Genomic DNA, 25,253 nt, shown 5'->3' on the forward strand with positions numbered 1-25,253 from the left:
GAGAGAGAGGAGGAAGCAGGCTCCCTGCTGAGCAGAGAGCCCGATGCGGGACTCGATCCCAGGACCCTGAGATAACGACCTGAGCCGAAGGCAGCGGCTTAACCCACTGAGCCACCCAGGCGACCCGACTTTAAATTTTTAAAAAATAAAAAAATCGGGAGAGTTTACAGGAAAAAAAAGAATGTCTCTCTCAGCCGGTGTTATTGGAGCAAAAGTTCTGAAAAAGTGAAGCAGTGTCCTATGTAAATCCCAAAGGAGAAGCAGTGTGAGCCTAGGACTCGACCACACAGATTTGGTCTCTAACAGGAAGCTGAGAGGGGAGCCATGTGGCTGCAAGAAGTGGAGGAGAAGACCCGGTACCTACTACTATACATGTAGATTAGTGGTTCTCAAATGGGGTCCCCTGCCTGCATCAACATCAGACGGAAACGTTCAAACTGATTAGAGAGGCACAAATGGGAAGTATGAGGCTCCACCGCAGACCTGAATCAAAACTTAGGGACACAACAGTCTTGTCCTCCACAAGATGCTGATGGTCAGGTTTGAGAACCACTGATGTAGAGCCTTGTAAACTATTGCAAAAACTTTGAATTTTATTATGAAATAGAAAACTGCTGGAGATATTTGAGCAGAGAAATGACAATCTGATTCAATATTAAAATGTCACTCTACACTAGCTGCTGTGTTAAAGATAGCCTTTAAAAGGTCAAGGGCAGCCATTGCAGCACTCCAGTTGAGAAATGCTGGCTTTATCAGCGTGGTGGGGTAAAGGTGATGAACAGTGGTTCCAGTCTGAATGTATTTCGAAGGTAGAGTGGGAGTTGCTGACTGAGTGGTTATGGAAAGAGAGAGAGGAATAACTCCAAGATTTTTGGCTTCTGCAACTGTAAAAATGATGTACCTTAAAGAAGGTACAGGTTTCAAGGGTGGGTTCTATACACACTGAATGTGAGTGGCTATCTTAGTCCACTTGAGTGCAATAATAACATGCCACATGTTGTTATGTGTGACTTAACCAACAGAAATTTATCTCCCTACAGCTCTGGAGGTTGGAAGTTGAAGATCAAGTCCTGCTCTCTTCCTGGCTTACAGATTACCACCTTCTTGCTTTCTTGCTGTGTCCTCATTGTGGGGTTGAGAGAAGGGCAAGAACTGTGTCTCTTCCTTTTCACCTAAGGACACCAGCCCTTCCAGAATAGGGTCCCACCCTTATGACTCCGTTTAAATTTTATCACTTCCTTACAGGTTCTGTCTCCAAATACAGTTCACAATTTCGGTTAGGGCTTCAAACATATGGGTTTTGGGGAAAACATAGGAGTGTGCTAATAGACAATTAAATAAAATGAATGTCAAGAAGGCAGTTGGGTGTAAGCCTGAATTACAGGGACCTAGAAATGTAAGTTTGGGAATTGTCAACCTATGTATCGTACTGAAGCTATAGAACTGTTGGAGGGTACCTAGGGAATGAATGTAGGTAAAGATAAGTTTGGGATACGTTTTACAATGAGGAGGCTCGAAGGTGGAGAATTGGGGCAACACCAGTCAAGGAGCAGTTAGAGAGGTAGGGAAATAAGGAGACCTAGAAGTACTGCTTTCATATGATGGCATTTCAAGGTAGAGGAAGTGATCCCCTGTGTTAAACACTGCTGATCACTTGAACAGCTGAAATTCAGCCACAGAATTTGCAACGCGGAGATCAGTTCTCAGCTAAATGACTTTCAGTAAATTGAAGGTTTTTTGGTCCCTGTTCTAAATGAATTTCACGCAAGAAGTGGAGGAACCATAGCTTTAAAACTCGATTTTCCACTTTTCTATCTTCCATCTGATTAAATACTACATGCTATGTAAAAGTCTTGGAAAACAGAAAAGCACTGTGAAGGCTATTTAAATCATACATATACCACCCTCAGGTATTTACATTTTGGTCTATTTTCTTCCAGGCTTTTTCTTCTGTAAGTAGCTGTTTTTACACCAAGATGTTACTTGGACATATGATTTTATAATCCCCCTAACTTAAGCTTTTTTCACCCTTTGTTAGAATGAGTATTTAATGACTTTAATTTTTCATGGTATCATAGTATCATGATTCATTTAGCCAAACCCAAATTTGGGGGGCACTGGCATAGTTACAATTTGTCCTGTTATAGAAGTAGTTCTGTGATGACTAACATCGTGTATAAATCTTTAAATGTATCTTGAATTATTTTCCCAAGTAAGTTCTGAGAAATAAAAATACTAGGTTAAACATATGGCCTTTTTAAAAGTTCTTACTGCCAAGCCTGCTTAATTTAGTGAAGGAGGTGATGAAGAAAAATGACTAATATAATGTTTTCATAATTAAGAAAATATTTTGTGAACTAATATTTGATAAGAATACTCAATGGGGAGAGTGTAATCTCTTCAATAAATGGTGTTAGAGAAACTGGATAATCACATGCAGAAGAATGAAATTGGACCCCTTACTACTCACAAAAATCAACTGTAAATGGATTAAAGACTTAAATGTAAGATCTGAGACCATATACAACTCCTAAAAGAAAACATAGTGGAAAAACTCCTTGACGTTGCTCTTGGCAACAATTTTCGGATGTGATACCAAAAGCACATGCAACAAAGGCAAAAATAAATACATGGGACTACAATAAACTAAAAAGTTTCTCCATAGCAAAAGAAACAATCACAAAATGAAAAGGCAATCTATGAAATGGGAGGAAATATTTCAAACTATATATCTGATAAATGGTTAATATCCCAAAGTAGATTTTAAAAATTTGATAGCATTAACTCAACTCTATAGCATAAAAATAAACAATCCAATTAAAAAATGGGCAGAAGACCTCAATATTTTTCAAAGAAGACATACAAATGGTCAACTAACACATAAAAAGATGCTCAAAATCACTAAGCATCAAGGAAATGCAAATTAAAACCCTGATGAGCTATCACCCCACACCTGTTAGAATGGGTATAAGATATACCAGATTTTGGTATGGATGTGGAGAAAAGGGAACCTTGGTGCACTGTTGGTGAGAACATGAATTGATGGAGACACTGTGGAAAACAGTATGGAGGTTCCTCAAAAAAATAAAAATAGAACTACCATATGATCCAGCTATCTCATTTCTGGGTATCATTCTAAGGAAATGAAAACAGGATCTCAAATATCTGCATTCCCATGTTTATTGCAGCATTATTCACTATAGCCAAGATATGAAAACAACCTAAGTGTTTGTCAATGTATGAATAGATAAAGAAGATGTGGTGCATATATATACACAATGAAATAGCAATGAGAAAGAGTAAAATCCTGACATTTGCAACAAAATGGATGGACTGAGGACATTTGTGCTAAGGGAAGTCGGATGAAGAAAGACAAATAATATATCACAAGTGAAATCTAAAAAATATCTGGACTCCTAGAAATAGGGTAGTGGTGGTTACCAGGGGCTGAGGGGGGTGGAGGAAATAGGGAGTTGCTGGCCAAGGAATAATATTTCCAGTTAGAAAATAAATAAGTTCTAGGGAGCTAATCTATAGGATAGTGATTATAGGTGATAATACTGTATTATAGGCTTGAAAGTTTCTAAAAGAGTCGATCTTATTGTTTTTATCAAAATAAAGAAATGGAAGTCATATGATATAATGGATAATGCTATGGTGGTAATCATATTGCAATATATAAGTGTATCAGGTCAACAGATTGTGTATCTCAAGCTCACACAATGTTATATGTTCATTATATCTCAATAAAGCTGGCAGGGAGATATTTTGTTATAGGCAAAAACACCACATTTATCATAAAAGTTTAAATATTACATATAAGCAAAAATAATAACCACTCATAACTCCACCACTTGAGTGACATATATATTCTCCCGATATTTTTTCTATTTTTAAGCAAAAAGTGGGATTATACTATACATCTCATGTAACTTGCTTTCTTTTAGTCATTAATACATGGTGAAGAGTTCCATTGTATGGACATATTAGTTTATTTGCTCAATCCCTGTGATGATTCATTTTGGTGTCAACCTGGTTAGATTATGGTGTCCAGTTTTGGGGTTTTGTTTTTTTTTTTGGTCAAACAACAGCTTAGATGCTCCTATTTAGTTTTTAGATAAAATTAACATTTTAAGCAGTAGACTTTAAGTAAAGCAAAATATCTTCAATAATGTGGGTGGGCTGTATACATACATTCAGCTGAAGACCCCAAGAGCAAAGACGCGTTTCCCAAGGGAAAAGGAATTCTGCAACACAGAAGTTTTGCCTCTCTGGAGAACTCTAATACTGATTTTGGTAAAGGGAAGTGGGGTGCTGCCCATACCTAAATATGGGACCTAGAGGGTGTTATGTTAAGTAAAATAAGTCAGACAGAAAAAGACAAACCCCTTATGATTTTACTTATATGCAGAATCTAAAAAAACAAATAAACCAACAAAAACAGAAACAAACCCACAAATACAGAAAACTAGTGATTGGCAGAGCAGAGGATGGGGGGGGCAACATAGGTGAAGGGGATTAAGATGTACAAATTTTCAGCTATAAAATAAGTCCCAAGAATGCAAAGTCAATAGGGAATATAGTCAATAACATTGTAATAATTCTGTATGTTGACAGATGGTAACTATACTTATCATGGTAAACATAATGTATAGAATTGTTGAATCACTATGTTGCACACATGAAACATATTATTTTCTGTCAGCTACATTTCGATTTTAAATATTTTTAAATAAAAATGTGGGAGTGGGGCCTCCTGGGTGGCTCAGTGAGTTGGGCCTCTGCCATCAGCTCAGGTCATGATCACAGGGTCCTTGGATCGAGTCCCGAGTCGGGCTCTCTTCTCAGTGGGGAGCCTGCTTCCTCCTCTCTCTCTCTCTACCTGCCTCTCTGCCTACTTGTGATCTCTCTGTGTCAGATAAATAAAAATAAAATCTTTTTAAAATGTGGGAGTGGCTTTAGAATTGGGTAATGGGTAGAGGATGGGGGAATTTTGAGATGCAGGATAAGAAAAAGCCTAGATTTGATAGAAACACAAACATTCAATGTGATTCTGGTGGGGTTCAGAGGGAAATGAGGAAGATGAATTGGAAACTACTAGAAAAGATGATCCTTGTTATAAAGTGGCAGAGAAGTTGGCTGCATTGTGTTCTTTTGGGTAGAAGGTAGAACTTGAAAGCAATGAAGTTGGATATTTAGCAAAGGTGGAAGGTGTGACCTGATAATAGTAAAATGTGAGAGGAAAAAGATAAATTGAAGAAGGAATTATGAAGCAAAAAGGAACTAGAATTTGAAGATTTGGAAAAGCCTCAGCTTATCAATATCACAAATAATGAGAAAGTATGCTCTGGAGAAAACAACAAAGGCTGTGGCTGGACAACCATTTGCTGAAGGTATTGGGTTTGTGATCCATGGACCCAGTAAATTATCTCAGCAGAAATGCTGATGGTTTGCAAGGGGACAGAAATGAAATGAAAGGCTGGCTGTGATTTGTGATTCTGTAGGCAGAAGAAGAACTGATAGAACTATTTGGCTGTGGACATGTTGTCCTTCAAGAAGAGGGAAGAATGATTTGAGGGCAGCCCTGAGACCCCCCAGAGGGGACAAGCCCTGGACATAAGTGACTAAGTCTTTGGGCCACTCCTTGGTTGTGAGGGGCAATGTCACCATGCCAGCAGGCTCCTCAGAACACATGGAGATCGTGAAGATTATTCTCAAGTCTTAAAATCTAGTGGAACTTGCCCTGCTATGTTTTATACTTGTTTGGGACCCATGCCCCCTTTTTCCTTCTGACCTCTCCCTTCTGGAATGGAAATGTTCATCCTCTGCCATCCCACCATTGTGTTCTGGAAGCAGATCACTAGTCTGGTTTCAGAGGTTCCCAGAGGGAAAGGAATCTTGCTCCAGCATGAAACTCACCCTGGGTCTTCCCCGTAACAGATACAGATGACATTTAAATGAGTTGGTGAGGTGTAGATGAAATACTGGCTTCAAAGGTGATGCTAGAATTATGGAAGACTGGGGATGTTGGGATTGGCTGGATGTATTTTCCATGTGGGAAGGATATAAATTTTCAGGGGCCACAGGTGAGACTGTAATGGGTTTCCCCCAAAAAAGTATTTTGAGGTCCTAATCTCCAGAACTTCAGAATGTGACCTTGATGGAAATAGGGTCTTTACAAGTTAAAATAAGGGCATTAGGGTAGGCCCCAATCCATTGACTGGTGTCCTTATAAAAAAGGGAAACACACACAGAGGGACACCACCACATGGAGATACTACTGATGCTGCCATAAGCCAAGGAATGCTTGGGGCTACCAGAAGCTAGAAGAGGCAAGGAAGGATTCCCTTACAGGTTTCAGAAGGAGCCTAGTCCTACTAACACCCTGATGCCAGACTTCTAGCCTCCAGAGCAGAGACAGTAAATTTGTTATAAGCCGGCCACTTTGTAATACTTTGTTATAATAGCATTTATTGTTGGGACATACAGAGCCTCAATGTGGGGCTTTTATAGATAAACCTTAGCACATCTCCAATCATTTCTACAGGATTAATTCTTAGAGGATATATAAGAGTTTGAGGTTTTTGACTTGCACCAATAAAATGCCATCTATATGAAGGTATTAATTTAAACGATCTATAATACTGTTGGAGCATCCATTGCTTATACTCTTATAGTAGGCTTTGTTTCTGTTTTTAATCACTGTTCATTTCTGATCTGGATAATTGAAGTGTCCATTAAAAGATATGCATGAGCATATCTTTTATGCTCTGCATGCCCATATGCAGAGCATGTTGGGTAGGATTATTACAGACATACCCTAGGAAGATTCGGTTGCAATGTTTCCCCTCTGGGGGGTCAGTCTGTGCTTGGTCTCCTAGAAGGTGATCAACTCAGGCAAAGGAGGGAACAGGAGAACACACTGTGTCCAAGAACAGATTGTAACAAATCAATCACAGTGGAAATAAATATCAGCTTTATTAACACTCAAAGTGCCATTCATTTATATTCATTCCAAAGTCCAGAAGGTTACTCAGAGTAAGCCTTTGCACCACAGTCTTTCAAAAAAGATGAACTAACATGTAAGAAAAAGCAATTTCATTGTGCTAATTATTGCAGGCCTTCATGCACGATAAATCTAAACAAAGATGTGAGCCAACAATATACAAATTTCCATATAAACAAAGTCATTGATCACTAACAAAATATAAACATGGTTTCTTTCACATTAGATTTAAAAAAAAAAGCTATTTACCAACAAGAAAAAATAAGTACAAAATATTGTAAAACTCAGAAATTTTATACATTTTTACAAGCACGATTTTGAATGAACAACACAAAGTCAAAATGTGCATGAAATGTGGCACATACCACACTGTATCTGGCTTCTGGTAGGTTTTTCTAATCATACCGGCTCCTTGTAACATAATACACTTAGTGACATTCAACTTCAACAGTGGACTTTATTCCTAATACAAATAATTTTTATGTGGTACCGCATATTAAAAACAAGGTTTTCCTTTAGTATAATAACATTGTCAGATTGGAAATTTAATTTCCAATTCTTTCTCTGCCAGTACTTAAAATACACAGTACAGTCTAAAGACACAACAATGTATGTTCAAATATTCCTAAACCAATTTATAGTCAATTACAGAGGATCACAATATGTCAATGTACTGTTTTATAATGCGGTTTGACTTTGCCCAGAAAGAGAAAAACTAAAAGTTGAAATCTTTAGGGTCGGATATAGGAAATGTTCAAAAACAACAGGACAGGCCAACAGCAACTGGAGATATAAAAAAATCTTGACATCTCTTCAAGACAATTTAGTTTCTCACATTTTTTCATAGCTTTGAGAATTCAAAGGCCATTTTAATGGGCAGTATGTTTTTGCTACTGCTTTAAAACCCATTTTTCCTCTTAATTCGCATTTCACAGAATTCTCAAAAGAGAATTCAATGCCCTTCCTTGCAAGAATATTTTAGTTTATATCTAAGTAAATTTGCATCCAATTCTGGAGATACAAATACATTTCAAATGGTTAAAAACAAAATTAAAAAAATATTTTTGATCAGCCAGCTGAAAATATATTCATATAGTAAATAATCTCTCAGAAAGCTTTTATATATATTTAATTATTCTAACTAAACAGTACCCTTATAAAACAAGTTCATAAAAATGTAGAAATGAAATGAAAATAAGAAATTATTGGGATATATACATGTGCCTACAGACAAAGACATCTCCACACACACATCCCCTGATACCCAGAGTTACAAGCATACTTTCAACTTAGTCGTGGATTTTAGAATACATATAAAATCAGAAAGTGATGCTGAACTCCTGAGTTCTTCAACAAAGATAGAACCATAGATAAGTATACTTTGTAAAAGCAAGAAGGTCCATTTAAGTCAGTAATAGCAGTGCAGTTACTGATGGCTACATCTTGAAAGAAGTTAAAATATAAAGACACAGACAGTAGTTCAATGCACGCATTCATGATACTCATACACCCATCAACAATTATTAGTCAGAGTAGTAAATCAGTGTACAAATTAAACATTTCCAAAAATGTGCAAAAGTCAACTTTGATATGAAAAAAACACCTTTGTACATAATTATAAACTGCCCAGCATTCAACTGAGATTAAAAACGTTTACAGAGAGAAACTAATAGATTAAATACAGACAATTTAATGGCTACATTAAAAAATATACATTAGGTCAAAGGGTAAATTTACAAATTGATAATCATAGTTTGCAACAATTACAAGTTTATTTTCAAATTTATCCAAGTTTACTTTTATTTACAATGATATTTGAATAAAAAGAACCATGTGAAATGTAAGAGATGTCAGACATTAAAAGTATTTTTGGTATTAACTCTTATAATATTTCAGAATGCAGGGTAGCAAATTTTAAAACCAATAGAAAAAATGTAAACTTTTTATTTACTAATTAAGATTGTATTACAAACAATCGTTTGTTTTTAAAGAAGTATTCTTATCCATAGACACTGTACTTGCACTTGAACAGGGTGTACTGCAAGGGTCTGGCCTACTTTCCTTTGCCCATAAGCCTTCCCAACTCAAATGTTTCCACTAGTCATTCTTCTTTTCCCAGGTGGAAAAAAGTCTTTGGAAAAATGAGAATATGTCAAATCCATTTTGGAGCCCAAGTAGCTAACAGAGTTTAAAATGTGACCTACCTCTCCAAGTAATGCTTATGCTAAAATCACCACTAGTTACATGTTGGGTTTCTTTAATTATAAAAATATGTAAATAAATGAACACAAAAGTGCTTTTTAGTATAGTCACAAACTTTACCGTTCTCAACTGGCATGAGGGGGACTCAGAAATCCTTATCTGGGAACAAATTCTGCATGTATACTAGACAGCAGGCTCTTCCCTATGTTCCAAAATGTCTATGGCACAGAGCAGACATCAGCCCAAAACCTATTTTTCTTCACAGCTTTCCTAAAATGCCTCTCAAGTAAAACGCAAGTTCATAAATGTTAAGACACTAGGAAGAAACTATGCCACCAACCTGAGGCATCATATGTCAACGTATATGTATATGCATCTATGGTCAAATGACAGTAAAATTGGCACATGTACAAGCTCAAATTTGTAATGTTTATGTAGTTCTGTATGTCTAAATGCAAACACTGAGCACCTGTCTTTTTACTTGAAGGATAGGTTGAGATACAAATTCTATAAGTACCTGCTTTAACATGCTTTTACTGTTAGCTTACAGATGGGCAGAAGTAACAGTGATAATCATTTTGGCTATGTGTGCAGGGAATATAAAAGCTTTGGTTTAAAGTGATTCTGATAATACAGATTGCAAATACAAACAAGGAGTCATCAGGCATAGGGAAGAACAGTACTCACTGATTCAATGCCTTTGCTGTTATTAACAAAAATATCATATTACAATGAAAATGCATAATTACGAAAAATATGAAGAATTACATGAGGCTGTATACAGGCAACAAATAAAAATTCATTCTCTTTAACTAGGACTCCACCCTCAACTTTCTGAAACTGAACCAGGTCTGCTCTATCACTGAGAAGATTCTCTAGACTCCCCTAAAAGCTCATCATCATCTACAGCTCTGAAAGGTGAGTATGGAGAGATGGCTGCCCCTGACACTTCCCATACCTATTAGGGCATCCTGTCCAGACTGTGGCAGAAGTCAAAGCAAAGCTACAGACAACTATGAAGTAAGAACAGTGGCTTCACAGCACGCCTTCCCTAGCCAACCAAAAAGAGGTATAAGACAATTTCCTTTTGAACACTTGGTAAGCTAAGGAAGCTTGTTTTCATAATGTCTGGAAGAATTTCTATTTCAAAGAGCTCATGAAGAACTATGCAAAATCAATTATTTTCTATTTCAGAATTATATATAAGCTCACTATTATACACACATACAAATTCAATTTTAATCTACTTTTACCAACCAAGAGCTTGGCAATTTACAATAAATACCTTTATTAAACAATCACTTGTACTAGCTACTTGTGGAAAATGTGCTGGCGTTCCTATCTGAAGACGATTACACTCATCCATCATCAGTAGGTCATACACATTTCAGTTGTTCTTCTAGTACAGAGACTAATCTAATTGAACACTCATACTTTTCCTTCCTTCCCACCTCTGCCCCAAATCACTCTCTCTCCCTCTCTCACACCCACACGCACGTGCACGCACACGCACGCACACACACACACGCACACACTCACTTTCTCTTTTCACAGAAAAGTAAGCTAGAGCTTTAGTCAAAATGTTAGTTAAAAGTAAGGATCAGAACTGCTATCCCTGGATTCCTTGCACATGGCCCTAAGTTTCATTGCCTTAACACTGTAAACCATTTAAATGACCTCTTTAGGGCAAAATTAACCATTCTAGCTCTGCTATGAAAATCATAACTGAACCATGATATACAAAGAATTTGGACAGTGCCAATGTGATTGAAAGTCAAGTCACCAAGCTGGAAAACAATTCTCTACGTCTCTTAGAATTAGAATACCTCTTTCTATCCTTATTGTAGGCATTCACGTCTAGTGGAGACTGCAGTGTGTCTATTACAGACTAATGCTAATGTTTCTCTTTGAACATATATATGTAAAATATGGAGAATATATATATGTAAAATAAAAGAGGTAGAAAAAGGTAGGAGGAGGAAGCAGGCATTAAGAAAGGTTTATGGGCCAACACACAGTCCTAAGGCCAAATGAACTCTTGAAGCCTACTGATTTTGGAAAAACCTTCCTGTGGTGGGTAACTTGAAATATTATTGATATAAAATAAAATTAAGGCATACAGAGAAAAAGGCACTACCAAAAATGAACAATTAAATTGCTTTTCATTAACACTTAATCAATCTTAAAATTCAAATAAATATGAGCATTACATTTGTAAAAAGACCAAACTTAATACAACAATAAGGGCTCAAGAAATTGTCCTGATCCTAGCATATGTAACACTGTTGACAGAATACAACTTCTATCAAATGGTTTGGACATTTAAAAATTTAGACTTTAAAAACTGTTTTCCCTTTAAAAGAAAAAGCAGGAAAAAAACCCATGTTTTGGGATATATGCCCCTCACCATTAGAATTGAGTAGGGGATGGACTTTTTTATATAGAGGAAGTCCTGAGACAGAGGCCACCTGACCTATGTGGTCCCTCCAATTTGGGGATACTTTTTCCCTATTAATGGCATTTTAGTTTACAATAGCCAATGATTGCCCAAAATTGCTTTCCTCTCACTTCATAAAAAACAGTGATGTTTAAAAACATCACTACTAAACTTTCAGAGTTAGGGTATACCATGAAATAAGTGTATTTGTTTGCCTAATTTCCTCCTAGACCGTGACCTACTTAAGGATAAGTTAATCTAGTACCTGACATAATAAGCCACAATTATTGAATAAGCAAGTAAAAAAGATTCACTCTCTTTAAAAGAAATTGATAGATTTCTATACTCAACTGACACCAGGTATTCTGGATCAAGTTACTGGTCTCTAGACCTCAAAACCACTGGCACAGAGCTCTGCTGTGGTTCAGAGTCTGCATCTGACAAGTATCTTGGCTTTTGCACCCAAGCTTGGTCGTCCCTATAAACTATCCAGATTTTACTTTTCTTAGTGACTTCACATATCTTACAACACCATCTCAGAAGTACTACAGACCAGACCTGATATATATAAGAGCTCTAGTAGCAGAAAACTCTTGTAAAAAAAAAAAAAATCCACCTTTTTACTGTACTTTCTATTGGAAATAAGATAAAGGCTCTCTCAACTGAAAGCCAATTCAACTTACTCGGAAATAAGTTTTAACTTTTCTTTTACATTTCAGACTGTGCATTAACATTTCAATCTCATATAAATTATGTAAGGTTGACTGCCTTTGAGAACTTTCTAAGGCAATCATCTTTAATCATTTTCAAGTTAGAAACATGTTTTGTAAAAGAGAAAAATTGAAAAATTTTCAAGATAGGCATACTGAAAACTTCAAAGTCTGTATACTTTTAAGTACATTTTAAAGAATTACCAACCATCAAAATTTCCATTAGTCATTATGTTATTTTTCAACCCTTTTATTCAATACAGTTTGTTTGCAATGTAAAAGATCTTATATTTGGTCCAAGCCTAACTCATGCCATTTTGAATCTCTCAAGGCCCAAGTAGAAAGATATTTCCTGAAAAGCACATATAAGACTGCTAGTGAATCTTCTCCAGCACCAAAAAGTCTGCCACTATCAAAGCAGAATGCATTTTAAAGGCACAAAGTCAGCAGTCTGGCCATTTTCCAACCTCAGCAAAGAAACATTACAGTATAGAAGAATCAGTTCTGCATTAAAAAAACAAGTATATTTAGAGTCATATTTAAAAGTTCAAATTTCATTTCTGATCCATACCATTATTAGAAAAAAAAAAAAAACTGGAGTGTCATATTTAACTGCCCCTAATGGGTTTCCTTTCAAAATTTTTTCTAAAATTTACCTTTAGTCTTTCATACCTCATCCCACCTTAAGCTTTTTTGTTCTGGTAGTTTTTATATATATTAACTTTTATTGTCATTTTTGGTACCTTTATAACTTGTTTGAAATAAATTCACATCACATTTTATATAATAATTCTGTAAACTATTGGTCTATTTTTAAGTCTTTACATAAAGAACAATACTTTTCCATATTTTTCTTATAAAACAAAGGTCTTCTGCAGCAGTGTTAAAGTAGTAGTTTCTTTTCAGGTGATTTTATCTTCCATAGCATTTAGAGAAGGAAAAAGCAAACAATTTTGCCTTGGGCTTCACAGCCCCCTAAGATTTCTCTCTAAAGAGCATTTCTCTCATATTCTGCACTGCTAGTTACCCTGGCAAACCAAAAATGAGCTACAAGGAAATCAAAACCACACAAGACGAAGGAATGAAGGAAAAGCCCACTGGTCCAGATACCACAATCTTGCTCAAGCAGAAGAGATGCCTTCACTCATAAAAGCTAAAGAAATTATAATAGATCCACATCCTTGGGGACTACGTTTATAGCACAAGATTTGGCAGTTGATTTTCAAGGGGGAAGAGGCCACTAATTCATATTCTTCCTTGCAAGCTGCTTCCTTTAATTATAAATGTATGGGAGAAGCCTTGACAACTGCATTTGTGCTTTGACTTTTTCTCAGACTAGCTAGTAGAATTTCAAATATTCCTAGAGATAATGCCAGATAGGACCTTGATCCAGGAAACCAAGATCTACCCAACTTCATAAACAAAGTATTTTAAAACAGCCCCTAGAAGAGCATATCTTTTAGCAGAAAATAAAATACTCGAGTCCCTTATGAATCCCACAAAAGGCTTCACATTTAGGGCCTCCAGAAAGACTACTATTTCCTAACCTTTAAAAATAAAGTACTTAGCACTTGCTTTAATATGCTGAAACAAACTGCAAGTATCTAAATTACCGCTATTACTCATATTTTTCAGTAGCACAAGTCCATCAGAGATAGTGGGAGTTTCCCAGATGCTTCTTTCCACTGGATGTCGTTGCTCTTGGTGGGTATGTTATACTAGTAATACCTGGCAGTTTTAAACATTCTTATAAAGTAGTTAATACTTTGTTTTGATATGCTTTTCTTTTCCCACAATTATGAACTGACTTTTGAGGAAAGAATATATACAGATGGCTGGGTTTAATAGGTTCCATGTTTAAATTCATTTTGTTTCTACAATGGAAGTTACTGATCTGGTTTTAATACACAGCTGGTAAAGGAAAGGACTGCTATTTGATGTTTGTTGAAATTGTTCACCCTTGACTTGGAAGAAGTGGTATCGGCTCTTATAAAACCCTTTTTCTGCATTGCATCTCTTTCTCTCGGAAATATACTTTTTGCAAGGAACCTACTCTGTAAATGGCTATTTTTAGTTTATAACTGGGGCTGGTCTTTACATCAGGTTCTCAACTTCAGCGCTTTTTGACATTTTGGTCAGGATAATTCTTTGTTAGCAGATGGGGATGCTGTATTGTATAGTGTAGTTTTTTTTGGCAGCATCCCTGGCCTCAGACCACCCAATGCCACTATGATCCTTCTAGTTGTGACATGAAAAACTCTCCAGGCACTGCCAAATGCAAGGCAAAATTATTCCCACCCAACATTTGAGAACCACTGTTTTACACGGTAGCTTATTTTGTGAGGTGCTTTAGTATTCTGTGATCCCAAGAACAAGGATTTTTATCTCATGAGACTAGCTTTAACATGTGGATGCCCCAAGTTAAATTCTTAGTTCCCAAAGAATGTTATCTATGGGGAATCTGGAGCTAGAAATAGGAAGATACATGATTTGGTTATTTCTCTTTTCCCTTAATCTTGGGACTTTCTCCCTCCAGTAAAGACCATAGTTTAAAATACACTAAACATTTAGTTCTTCTTTTCATTATTTCTATTAACTGTTAAATGTGGATTCTTCTGCCCACACACTGAATCACACCAATCTCTTTTTGCCTTTTAATTTGGATTTGCTGACTTCTCATATCTGCTTTACTCTAATATAGTATCTTTCTCTCTCTCTCTCTTTTTTTTTTTTTTAAAGCTGAAAGCTATCCCTCAAGGTATACAGATTCCAGTAACATGGATCTATTATAGTGTATTTGCTTATTATACTGGTTAGGATTAACAAATAAACATACCTCTTAGAGATTCATATTTTCTATCAAGACTCCTACTGAGCAAAAAGCCTGGTAGACAGAGGTTAGGATCTAAAGAATACAGATATAAGAAGGAACCTATATTCTTTAAGTTGAGTACCTACCCTAAACTCAAGTTTAGGGCTCAACCCCATAAATGAGGATCTATTTTAAATACTAATCACTAAAAACTACAAATCATACATCATTTTCTTCTCCTTGTTTTCCATGTCTCCCCATCAACACCAATCTGTCAGTGACATGGGGAAAGACTCTCTAATCCTTAGGTATTCTAAATGATTTGTTTGTACTAAAAAGAGCAACTATGTACTAAAGTGCTTTATCTCTCTGAACCACATCAGTACATTATAAAAAAATTTTTAAAAAAAAGGAGTTTCAAGTTCTTGTAAGGGAAAAAAAGATTAAATATAAAAAATTTAGATTACTATTATTATTAAACAATTTAAACCAAGAATCAAGAGAAATACTTTCCCTCTTGTCTTTTTTCTCCCCATCTCTCTTTTTTTATAAAAAAGAAAAGTGCAGTCAGAGAGAAGGTGAATGAATTGATGGGAGCTGGGTAGAGGCACAGGAGAGGTTACTGGCTGCTAGTGATAATGCACGAACATGTGCCTTAACAGTTCATCAGCTGAAGGTCTCAGTTTGGCCTCTATAAAGATCCGTTTGAGGAAATCTCGAGTATAGTCTGAGACATGAGGTGGCAGCTTTGGGTTGGTTGGCTGAGTGGCAATTTTAAAGATGGCAGCCATAGCTTCAAATTCTGCCCAAGGAGGCTTTTCAGTTAGCATCTCCACCACAGTACAGCCCACACTCCTAGGGAGGGAAAAATTACACAGATAGTATCATCATGAAGGAAAGTCACTTAACTACAACATGAGAAACACAACTAACATCCATTTACATTTAAATACAACTTCATTTCAAGTTTAAAGTTTCATTAAAAGGTTGTAATTATATAAAACTATAATTTAAACATAAAATCAATGGGAGACTAACTCAAATGGTTAGGCAAAGAACATTATTCATTTTATAATTTTTGCCTTATATAATTTTCTAAATTGACATTAAACATAGTTTTTTGTGTTTATCTTATTACAAAGAACACAAACACTAGAAATTCTTTCAGCCATTAGGTGCCTAAAATGAATATCTATTAAACACAATTCTGAGTGGAAAGCAGGAAACAGCCGCTTTATTTTTTAACTTAAAATTATTAATTAAAGATAACTGAATTACATGATACTAACAAAAAAGATTAGTAACTCTTAAAGTTCCTCAGGGATAGAAAACAAAGACAGTTTTCTAATGCTGGAATCTGCTTTAGATGAAACCCTCCCCGAAGAAAGGAAGACAGGCTCAAGAACTCCATTTACTTAGCTAATTATTAAGCCAAAAAGAGAAAAAAATTAAAACAAAAGTATTCCTGGCATCCTACTTCAAAACTACCAAAGATCATTTAAATCTGGCTCAGTAACTTCCATTTTGGGTGAAATTATGTGCGAAGGCAAGTGTTTTTTGTTTTTGTTTTTTTAATTAACATATAATGTGTTATTTGTTTCAGGGGTACAGGTCTGTGATTCATCCGTCTTACCCAATTCACAGCACTCACCATAGCACATAGGCAAACCTAACATCAAAACCTACCAGATGTCTGCTTTTCTGCCATAGCCTTCTCCACTAATTACTTCAGGGCTCATCCAGTATGGTGTGCCTGTGACAGACTTCATCCCTGTCCCTGAAAGACAGATGGTTTGAAGCCGTTTGCTGGCCCCAAAATCTCCTAGTTTGACGTTGCCTGTTGAATCTCGCAGAATATTTGCACCTAAAAATATGAAAACATCCTCAATTCATTACTTTTTTTGGCCGTTTGCAATTTAAAAAAAAAATGGCAAATAATTACTTAGTAGACTCATCAGTCTGTCTCCAAAATTAGGCTGCTTTTTGTCTTCCCAACAGTACCTGGTATAATGCCAGTCATACAACCAGGGCTCATTAAGAATTTACTGCACAAACTAAATTTTTAGAGTCAGCTGTGTATGCTTTAGCACCTAAGAAGGCTCATAAGTGATAAGGGCTGGGGCCAGTAGGAGGTAAGGATGACAAAGAAGAAAAAGGAGAAAAGGGCTAAGAATGTGAAGCTCAGAGGAGGATACAGAAAGCAACAAAGGCTCTCAGCCCCAGTTTCTCTGTGACAAAGCCCATTTTGCAGCTCATTTCCCTGAGAAGCTAGCTCTCCTCAGGAACTTCCTATGGAACCTTCATAATCAACAACTTCTAGCACCTTCCCCTCTACTGTAATTTTTTTATATCTTTTTTTAATAAACATATAATTTATTATTAGCCCCAGGGCCCTCTACTGTAATTTAATGTTACTTATCTTACATTCCAGTTTTTCTTAGTATTGGATTTTGTTTTATACTAATTTTGTTTCTCAATGTCTCTATATTTAATCTCTCTTCTAAGTAAGCTTTGACCTTTCTGTTTTAAAATTTTGTTTAGTTTTATGAAATTTTATTTTTATTTTATTTACTTTTATTTACTATAAATATTTTATCTATTTACTATAAATGGACCTTGATCACAGGGTGTGAGATAGAGTTTGCTGAACTCCCCACGGTGATTTACCCTTCCCCTCTTTCCATACAGCAATCTTTGGAAGAGGTTCACAACGCACAGCCCACAATCAAGGTGTGAGGATTTATGCTCCAGGCTGAGTAGCTACATAAATTATTTGTAATTACTCTGTATGGTATATTTGTCTCCTTTCTTGCATTTATTCATTCAACCTTTCATTTATATCAGTATGACCACATAGATATTTTATACTCTGAGTCATAATCAAATATGACTTTATTTTTTGGCTCAAGTTGTTCCAGCTTTGGCCATTGGGAGCTCTTTGAATTGGATTCTGTGTCCCTCTGCCATACCCTGAATCATTGCATTCTTATTTGGTTTGGGTTTTTTGTTGTTTTTAAGCATTTTCTTACTTTTTGGTGCTTAAGGATGCTCTGGCTTCAACCTGTGTATTTCCTCCACCCGTCCTAGAATCTGTCATTCCTCCAAGAAGCCCTGGTTCCTTTTAGTGGCGAATGGTATCAGAAATCAAGATCTGGATGCTGGATTCATTTACTTTTTATTCTTGTTTCTCCCTTCTATCATTATTTTTTTTCCCTTCTATCATTTTTTGAACTCAATCTTCTAGGATTATAAAGCTGGTTTCCATCTTACATAAATTATTTTTATTCTTATTTTAAGTCTTATATAAGCTTAACCATGTTTTTTTAAAAGAACTCCTTATTTGTCCCTTTATCCTTTTTTAATGGCCTCTAAAACACAGAGTGAATAGTAGAGAAAAATCTGCATTATAAAACAGAGAGAATACAGACTGTTCATCCCCACCATGGACTTCTGTACTTGTCTTTCTGTTCTCCCAGAAAATTCCCCAGCCTAGTTAACAGGCTAGTTAACACGGCTAGTTAACATGGCTCCCCAAAGCCTCTCTCCCAGAGAGAATGCTGGATCCATTCTCTGCATACCATAAGCCTAAGCATGCCATGGTACCAGACCTTCAACAAAAGTACTGCCTATTTAGTATCTCCTATCATCTAAAACTTACAGAAAGATTCTGTCAAAAAAAGCCACTGCCAAAAAAAAAGCCACTGCCTATAAAGTATTTAGCCAAAGGAAGGGCAACAAACAAACCAGTTTTTTCAGTCTGTGAGCTGGGAAGGAGCAGTCCTGAGCAGGTCACAGACTGGGAGAGCCATGAAATAATCAGCAGTAGTAAACCAATGAGTAAACTCATATGAAGGGCTGAAGAGAAAGTGTATAGCCAAGCTCCCAAAATAACTTACTAATTTTTTAAAGCTCATTTTAACTACATTAAAAGTAAGCTTTTAGGGCGCCTGGGTGGCTCAGTGGGTTAAAGCCTCTGCTTTCAGCTCAGGTCATGATCCCAGGGTCCTGGGATCGAGCCCCACATCCGGCTTTCTGCTCAGCAGGGAGCCTGCTTCCCTCCTCTCTGTCTCTCTCTGCCTGCCTCTCTGTCTACTTGTGATCTCTCTCTGTCAAATAAATAAATAAAAATCTTAAAAAAAAAAAAAAGTAAGCTTTTAAGGAGACTTTTCAAACATACAAAAGCAGACAAGATAGTATATGTACCCATGATCCAGCCCCAACAACCACCAGGGCAATCTTCCCCCACCACACATACTGCTAGCCACTCCCTCCTCCTTCTCATTATCAGAAGCAAATTCAACACATTACAATCAACAAATAGTTTACTGTAGGTCTTTAAAATATAAACTTATCACACCTAAAAGAATGGAAAATAACTTCTTAATATTATTAAGCATATACTATTTTTAACATTTAAAAAAAATCAGAGGGGCGCCTGGGTGGCTCAGTGGGTTAAAGCCTCTGTCTTCGGCTCAGGTCATGATCCCAGGGTCCTGGGATCGAGCCCCGCATTGGGCTCTTTGCTCAGCGAGGAACCTGCTTCCTCCTCTCTCTCTCTGCCTGCTTCTCTGCCTACTTGTGATTTCTGTCTGTCAAAAAAATAAAAAAAATAAAAAGACTTGAACAGAACACTAACATTTAAAAAAAAAAAAAAAAAATCCGAATCCAAATAAAGTCCATACACTGAGACTCACTGAATTACCTTTTAAGTCTTTCCTAATCTAACGTTCCCTCTAATGTCTTTTTTCTTCATAATTTATGATGAATCTAAGTTATTTCCTACAGCTTTCTTATGGTCTAGATCTTGCTGACTCCATCCTAAGGAGTCATTTAACATGTTCCTCTGTCCTATATATGTTCTAAAACTCAGTAGCTGAATCTACACGCTTGATCAGATTCAGGTCCAATTTCTTTGGCAAAAATGTTTACATAGATGATGTTATTATTCTACAAATAAGAAGTACATAATGCTGGACTATCTCCAGCAACATTTTAGTGATGTCAACAATTGTTCATATTTAGTACTTATATCTAGTAATTCCTTAGTGGTTGCAAAATGGCACTACGCTATTATTCCTTTTTCATTTGTTAGCCAATATGCTTCTATAAAGGTAAGTTTCCTTTCACCTAGGATTTAGTCCTCTGTAGTAGTCTGTAACACAAAAGCAAAGTAAAGGAACCTTATTATGGAATAACAAATTGGTTCTCTAGCAACAATAATCAATAGTTTTTAAGTTTCATTATGAATTCATGGGTTTATTTATTTTAAAGATTTTATGTATTTATTTATTTGACAGAGAGACACCGCAAGAGAGGAAACACAAGCAGGGGGAGTGTGAGAGGGAGAAGCAAGCTTCCTGCCCAGCAGGGAGCCTGATGGAGCACTTGATTCCAAGACCAGGCGCCCCTGTGGGTTTAAACTTTAAAAGAAACCAACTATCTTTCCCTTTCCCTCACCATATAAAAATTGTGCAATGAGGGGCAGCTGGGTGGCTCAGTGGGTTAAAGCCTCTGCCTTCAGCTCAGGTCATGATCCCAGGGTCCTCGGATGGAGCCCCGCATCAGGCTCACTGCTCAGCAGAGAGCCTGTTTCCCCTTCTCTCCCTCTGCCTGCCTCTGTGCCTACTTGTGATTTCTGCCAAATAAATTATTTTTAAAAAATCTAAAAAAAAAAAAAAAATTGTACAATGAGAAAAAAAAATCAAAACTAAAAATAAATAAAAATTGCACATTATGGGGCACCTGGGTGGCTCAGTGGGTTAAAGCCTCTGCCTTCAGCTCAGGTAATGACCCCAGGTTCTGGGATTGAGCCCTGCATCACTTTGAGCCCCACATCACATCAGGTTCTCTGCTCAGCAGGGAGCCTGCTTCCTCCTCTCTCTGCCTGCCTCTCTGCCTACTTGTGATCTGTCAAATAAATTTTTTTTAAAAATTACTAAAAAAAAGTTGCACATTATAAAAATTTGGGAAATACAGAAAAAGTAAAAAGCACACAAATGAAAACAATCATCACTCATCCTGCTATTTCGAAATAATCACTTAATTATATGGAAATTCTTTTCCTAGGTCATACTTTAATTTTGCAAGCTTGAGATCATATTGCGTATCCAATTTTATATCTAGTTTTTCTCTTATAAATCTGCTTGCTTCCAACCTCATTTACCAGAATAGTTTATCACTCTTCCTGGCAAGGTTAGATGAGGATCCCCTGAGGGGTTGCTGTCCTCAGTTCCTGTACCTTTTCTCATTATGAAAGCAAGAGAAACTGGCTTGAATAGAGCCTATTCCTAATAGAATAATTCACTCAAACAATTTCCCTTTGTGGTTCTTTAAACTATCACTTGACTCGTAAGGTCTATGCTGGACAGAACTTGAGGTGAAAGGTTCCTATTTCTTTTAGAACATGAGCCATGTCCTTGTTCTCTCAGACTCACTAGCAAGCTCCATCCCATACAAGCAATTTGGCTCAGGCATTCTGCAGCAGATTTTACTTTGTCACCAGAAACTGGGTAGAAATGTCTCTTTGGTCTGAATATGACCATATTTATGATGTGACACTACTAACAGCCTACTGCTGACTGGAAACCTTACTGATAACATACATTTAACATGTATTTTGTATATTGTATGTATTATCTACTATATTCTTATAGTAAAGTAAGTTAGAAGAAAATGTTAAAGTCATAAAGAAGTAATACGTTTATGGTACTACAGTTTATATGAAAAAAAAATCCACAAATAGGAGGACCCACATAGTTCAAACCTGTGTTGTTCAAGGGTCAGCTGCATGTGTGTGCGTATTTATTCTTACTGACTGATTAAATAAAGTGATCTTTATTTTTTTTTAAGATTTTATTTATTTATTTGACAGACAGAGATCACAAGCAGGCAGAGAGAGAGAGGAGGAAGCAGGCTCACTGCTGAGCAGAGAGCCCAATCTGGGGCTTGATCCCCAGGACCCTGGATCATGACTTGAGCCAAAGGCAGAGGCTTTAACCCACTGAGCCACCCAGGTGCGCCATAAAGTGATCTTTAAATGTGAGTCACAACCCAATATTTACAGAATCAGACCTCTGGGTATGCTCTGCGGTACAAAGTTTTAAGCACTCTCAAATTTGAAACACCTCAGCCAATTGCTTTTTTCTCACATCACGCACTTCCTTACATACCTGCTCCCTGAAAACTGTTGAGTTTTTAGAGTCTTAAAAAGTGAGTTTAACTGAGCTTGAGTTCATCAAAGCTCAAGTCTTGGCCTCTCTCCTTCCCTCTTCTTATTCTCTCCCTAGGTAATGACGTCCATTCCCATGGCTTTAAAAATATGATCTCAACATAAAGTATGTCATCAGCATAGCTAACTTTTGAGTGTTTTCTAAATACAATGTTTTAAGCATATTATATACATTAAATCATTTAATTCATACAAAACCTGGAGTTAGACACTATTATTATCTTCCTTAAAAATGAGGAACTGAGGCATAGAGAGATTATGTGTCTTGTCCAAGGTTATACAATGATGGATCAAGTCCAAATCTGCATCAGGCCAGCTGATGTCAGAGCCCCTACTCTTAACCACTATATTCTAATGCTATGTCCTATGTATGAAAACATAGTCTCATTTTCATGATCATCTGAACTTTACTGATGTTGTGGACCCCCCAGAGATGATCTACCCACTTGTGGAGATGTGAACATCAGGACAAGTAGGAACATTGACTGTGTCAGTGAGAAAGCAGAATTGCTTCCTAAGATGTTTTAAAGGCAGACGTAGTAATCTAAATGCTAAATTTCTCACTCATATCACTTGTTTCATTCAGAGTCACCAAAAAAACTGTGTAAGTAAAATAAAAAAATACCTCATTACTTACCTTTGATATCTCTATGAACAATCATATTACTGTGCAAATAATGTACGCCCTCCAGAATCTGACAGGTATATTTCCTAGTCACATTCTCAGTAAGAGCTCCATATGCTTTTAATTGGTCCTTAATTGAACCCTAAGATAAAAGAAAACAAAAGAAAACTATAGTATGGTTTGAAATAAAAACTACTATTAAATCTTTATTTTTTAAAGGATCCGCAGTTTGTGAGTGGGAGGCTTTAGCTGAAGAGTACAGGAATTCTCAGTAAGGACATTATATGCCACCTAATGCAACATAAAAACTCTACTATATTCCCTGACTAGAACTGTGGAAGAATATGGTCATAGTTGAAAGAAGCCTTTTAAACTATTTTTTTGATTGATGACCTTGTTTCCATGATTATGTTGGTTCTATCTCTTGTTCCTTGAAATCATGTTTTTTAAATTCTTGCTTTTTTTGCCCCGAATGTATTTTTGTTTTTCCTGCTTGCTCTTTTCCATATTCCCTACTTGAATCTTGTTTATTTTGTTTGCTATCTGCTACTTTACTTCTTAAGAGAAAGAATGGATATGATTAAATAGTCAAAACACATTATGAGATTTTTAAAGTTTTTCTTTTATACTCAACATTCTAGTTTAAAACATGTGAAAATGTATTAAAGAAGAATTTCAAATTTTCTTACATGTTTTTTAAGGCAGGATGAGGTGCCATCTCTGAGAATGCTGAATCACTCTGAGGTGAGACCCTGGCACTTGAATTTTGAAAAACCTTCCCTACTCTAGATTCCAATGTGAGAATCTGATGACTAATCACCATTTTAAAAGATGGGAATAAAATTCTTCCTGAAGGACAGAATCTTTTCTTTTAAACAGAGAATATATCCAAATGTTTCTGCCTTTCCTTGAGTTCTAGACTGCGGTGTACTATATTATATGAAAGTAGATCCCCTAGACTTTATAGGTTTAACCATTTGCTGTTTCCAATATTCATGAGCAATCCCTGAAGGGACGGGACAGCAAGATGCAATTCTGCTGACTCACACCTGCAAACACATGTGTGGAAAGCCTTAAGCAGCCAAGCACCTGTAAGTCAATGTGGCTTGTTTGTTCAGTCTATTTACTGTGTCTCTACTTGTAGTAATACACAAAATAACATGCCTAGAACTGAGTTGTCCAAATAATAAGCCCCTAAATACTTGTAGGCTGCAAAATGAGTGACAGACTTAAGGCTCTTCTGGGCCTTGGGCAGTTGGGCCAGTGGCTTCTGGCTGCTAACAGCTCCACTGGTGCTATTTACTCCCATGTACCAAAAAAAGAGTTCTCTTCTTCAGTGTGACAAGCAGAATGCGTTGCAAGTACTGTGCCAGCAAAAAACTCTCGTATCCGAGAAATCAACTGATAGTCCAGGGACAGAAAATAAAGTTATGGTTCTGTTCTGAAAGTAGTTCTAGATAAACTAAGGAAGAGAATGCTACATTTGGGAAAACTGAAAAATAGAACAACAATCTGAGCAAAGCATGAAATCTAGGGCACAAAGAGAGCCATCATACTAAATTTAATGAGAGAAAATATGTAGCATCATTCACAAACTTGGAAATTCAGTAAGGCTAAGATCATGTAGGTCTGGCCCATATATGAAACTTGGCATATGTATAATTCATTTTAAGATTGTTGATGAACTATTATTTCAGTAAAATTATTTCAGTGACAGCCTATACTTTGAAGAGATAGTTGCTCTTATAAAACCAAGCAGAGCTAATGAGAAACATGATCTAATAACTCTTCCTGAATAGTCCTAGCTTAGTTTTAAGATTGCTAAATCTATAAGATTACTCATCTCCATTTGTGATGTAAATCAGTTCTAGCCAATTAACCATTTAATCTTATCTTCAACAATCTGGATCCCTATTCACACCTATTCAGAATTATCCTTTTGTTTCTAATTTAAATATATATTGGTCAAAAATCTTCAAAATTTCTATGGCATTTAATACATCCCACCCATCAGTTTTCCAAAGGAATTTAAAAAAACAAATTTACTTTGTCAACAGGATCTTTGAAATAAACAATTAATTATTCATGATGATAAGAAAGAAATTAACTGCTGATCTTGTGAAACAGGATGATTATGACCACCACTACCAGATACTGATCCACAGTTTTTACTGACCCATAAGCTTAAACTGCAACCTGATACAGGAAACATATAATTCTTTTTTTTTTTTAA

General features: G+C 36.3%; 1 protein-coding gene across 1 annotated transcript in view; it reads right to left on the reverse strand.

Annotated features, from left to right (window-relative positions):
- Positions 1 to 6,953: 6,953 nt before the first annotated feature.
- Positions 6,954 to 25,253, reverse strand: part of MAP3K2 (mitogen-activated protein kinase kinase kinase 2) — an 85,320-nt gene continuing 67,020 nt past the window's right edge. The window contains exons 15-17 of the mRNA XM_059394501.1: positions 23,033 to 23,162; positions 16,854 to 17,031; positions 6,954 to 16,022 (exon numbers count right to left, since the gene is read on the reverse strand). Of these exons, the coding sequence (XP_059250484.1) occupies positions 15,797 to 16,022; positions 16,854 to 17,031; positions 23,033 to 23,162 (534 nt within the window). The 3' untranslated portion in view covers positions 6,954 to 15,796. The remainder of the gene's footprint in view (positions 16,023 to 16,853; positions 17,032 to 23,032; positions 23,163 to 25,253) is intronic.

Source organism: Mustela nigripes, chromosome 3, assembly GCF_022355385.1.
Source record: "Mustela nigripes isolate SB6536 chromosome 3, MUSNIG.SB6536, whole genome shotgun sequence".
Lineage (NCBI taxonomy): Eukaryota > Metazoa > Chordata > Mammalia > Carnivora > Mustelidae > Mustela > Mustela nigripes.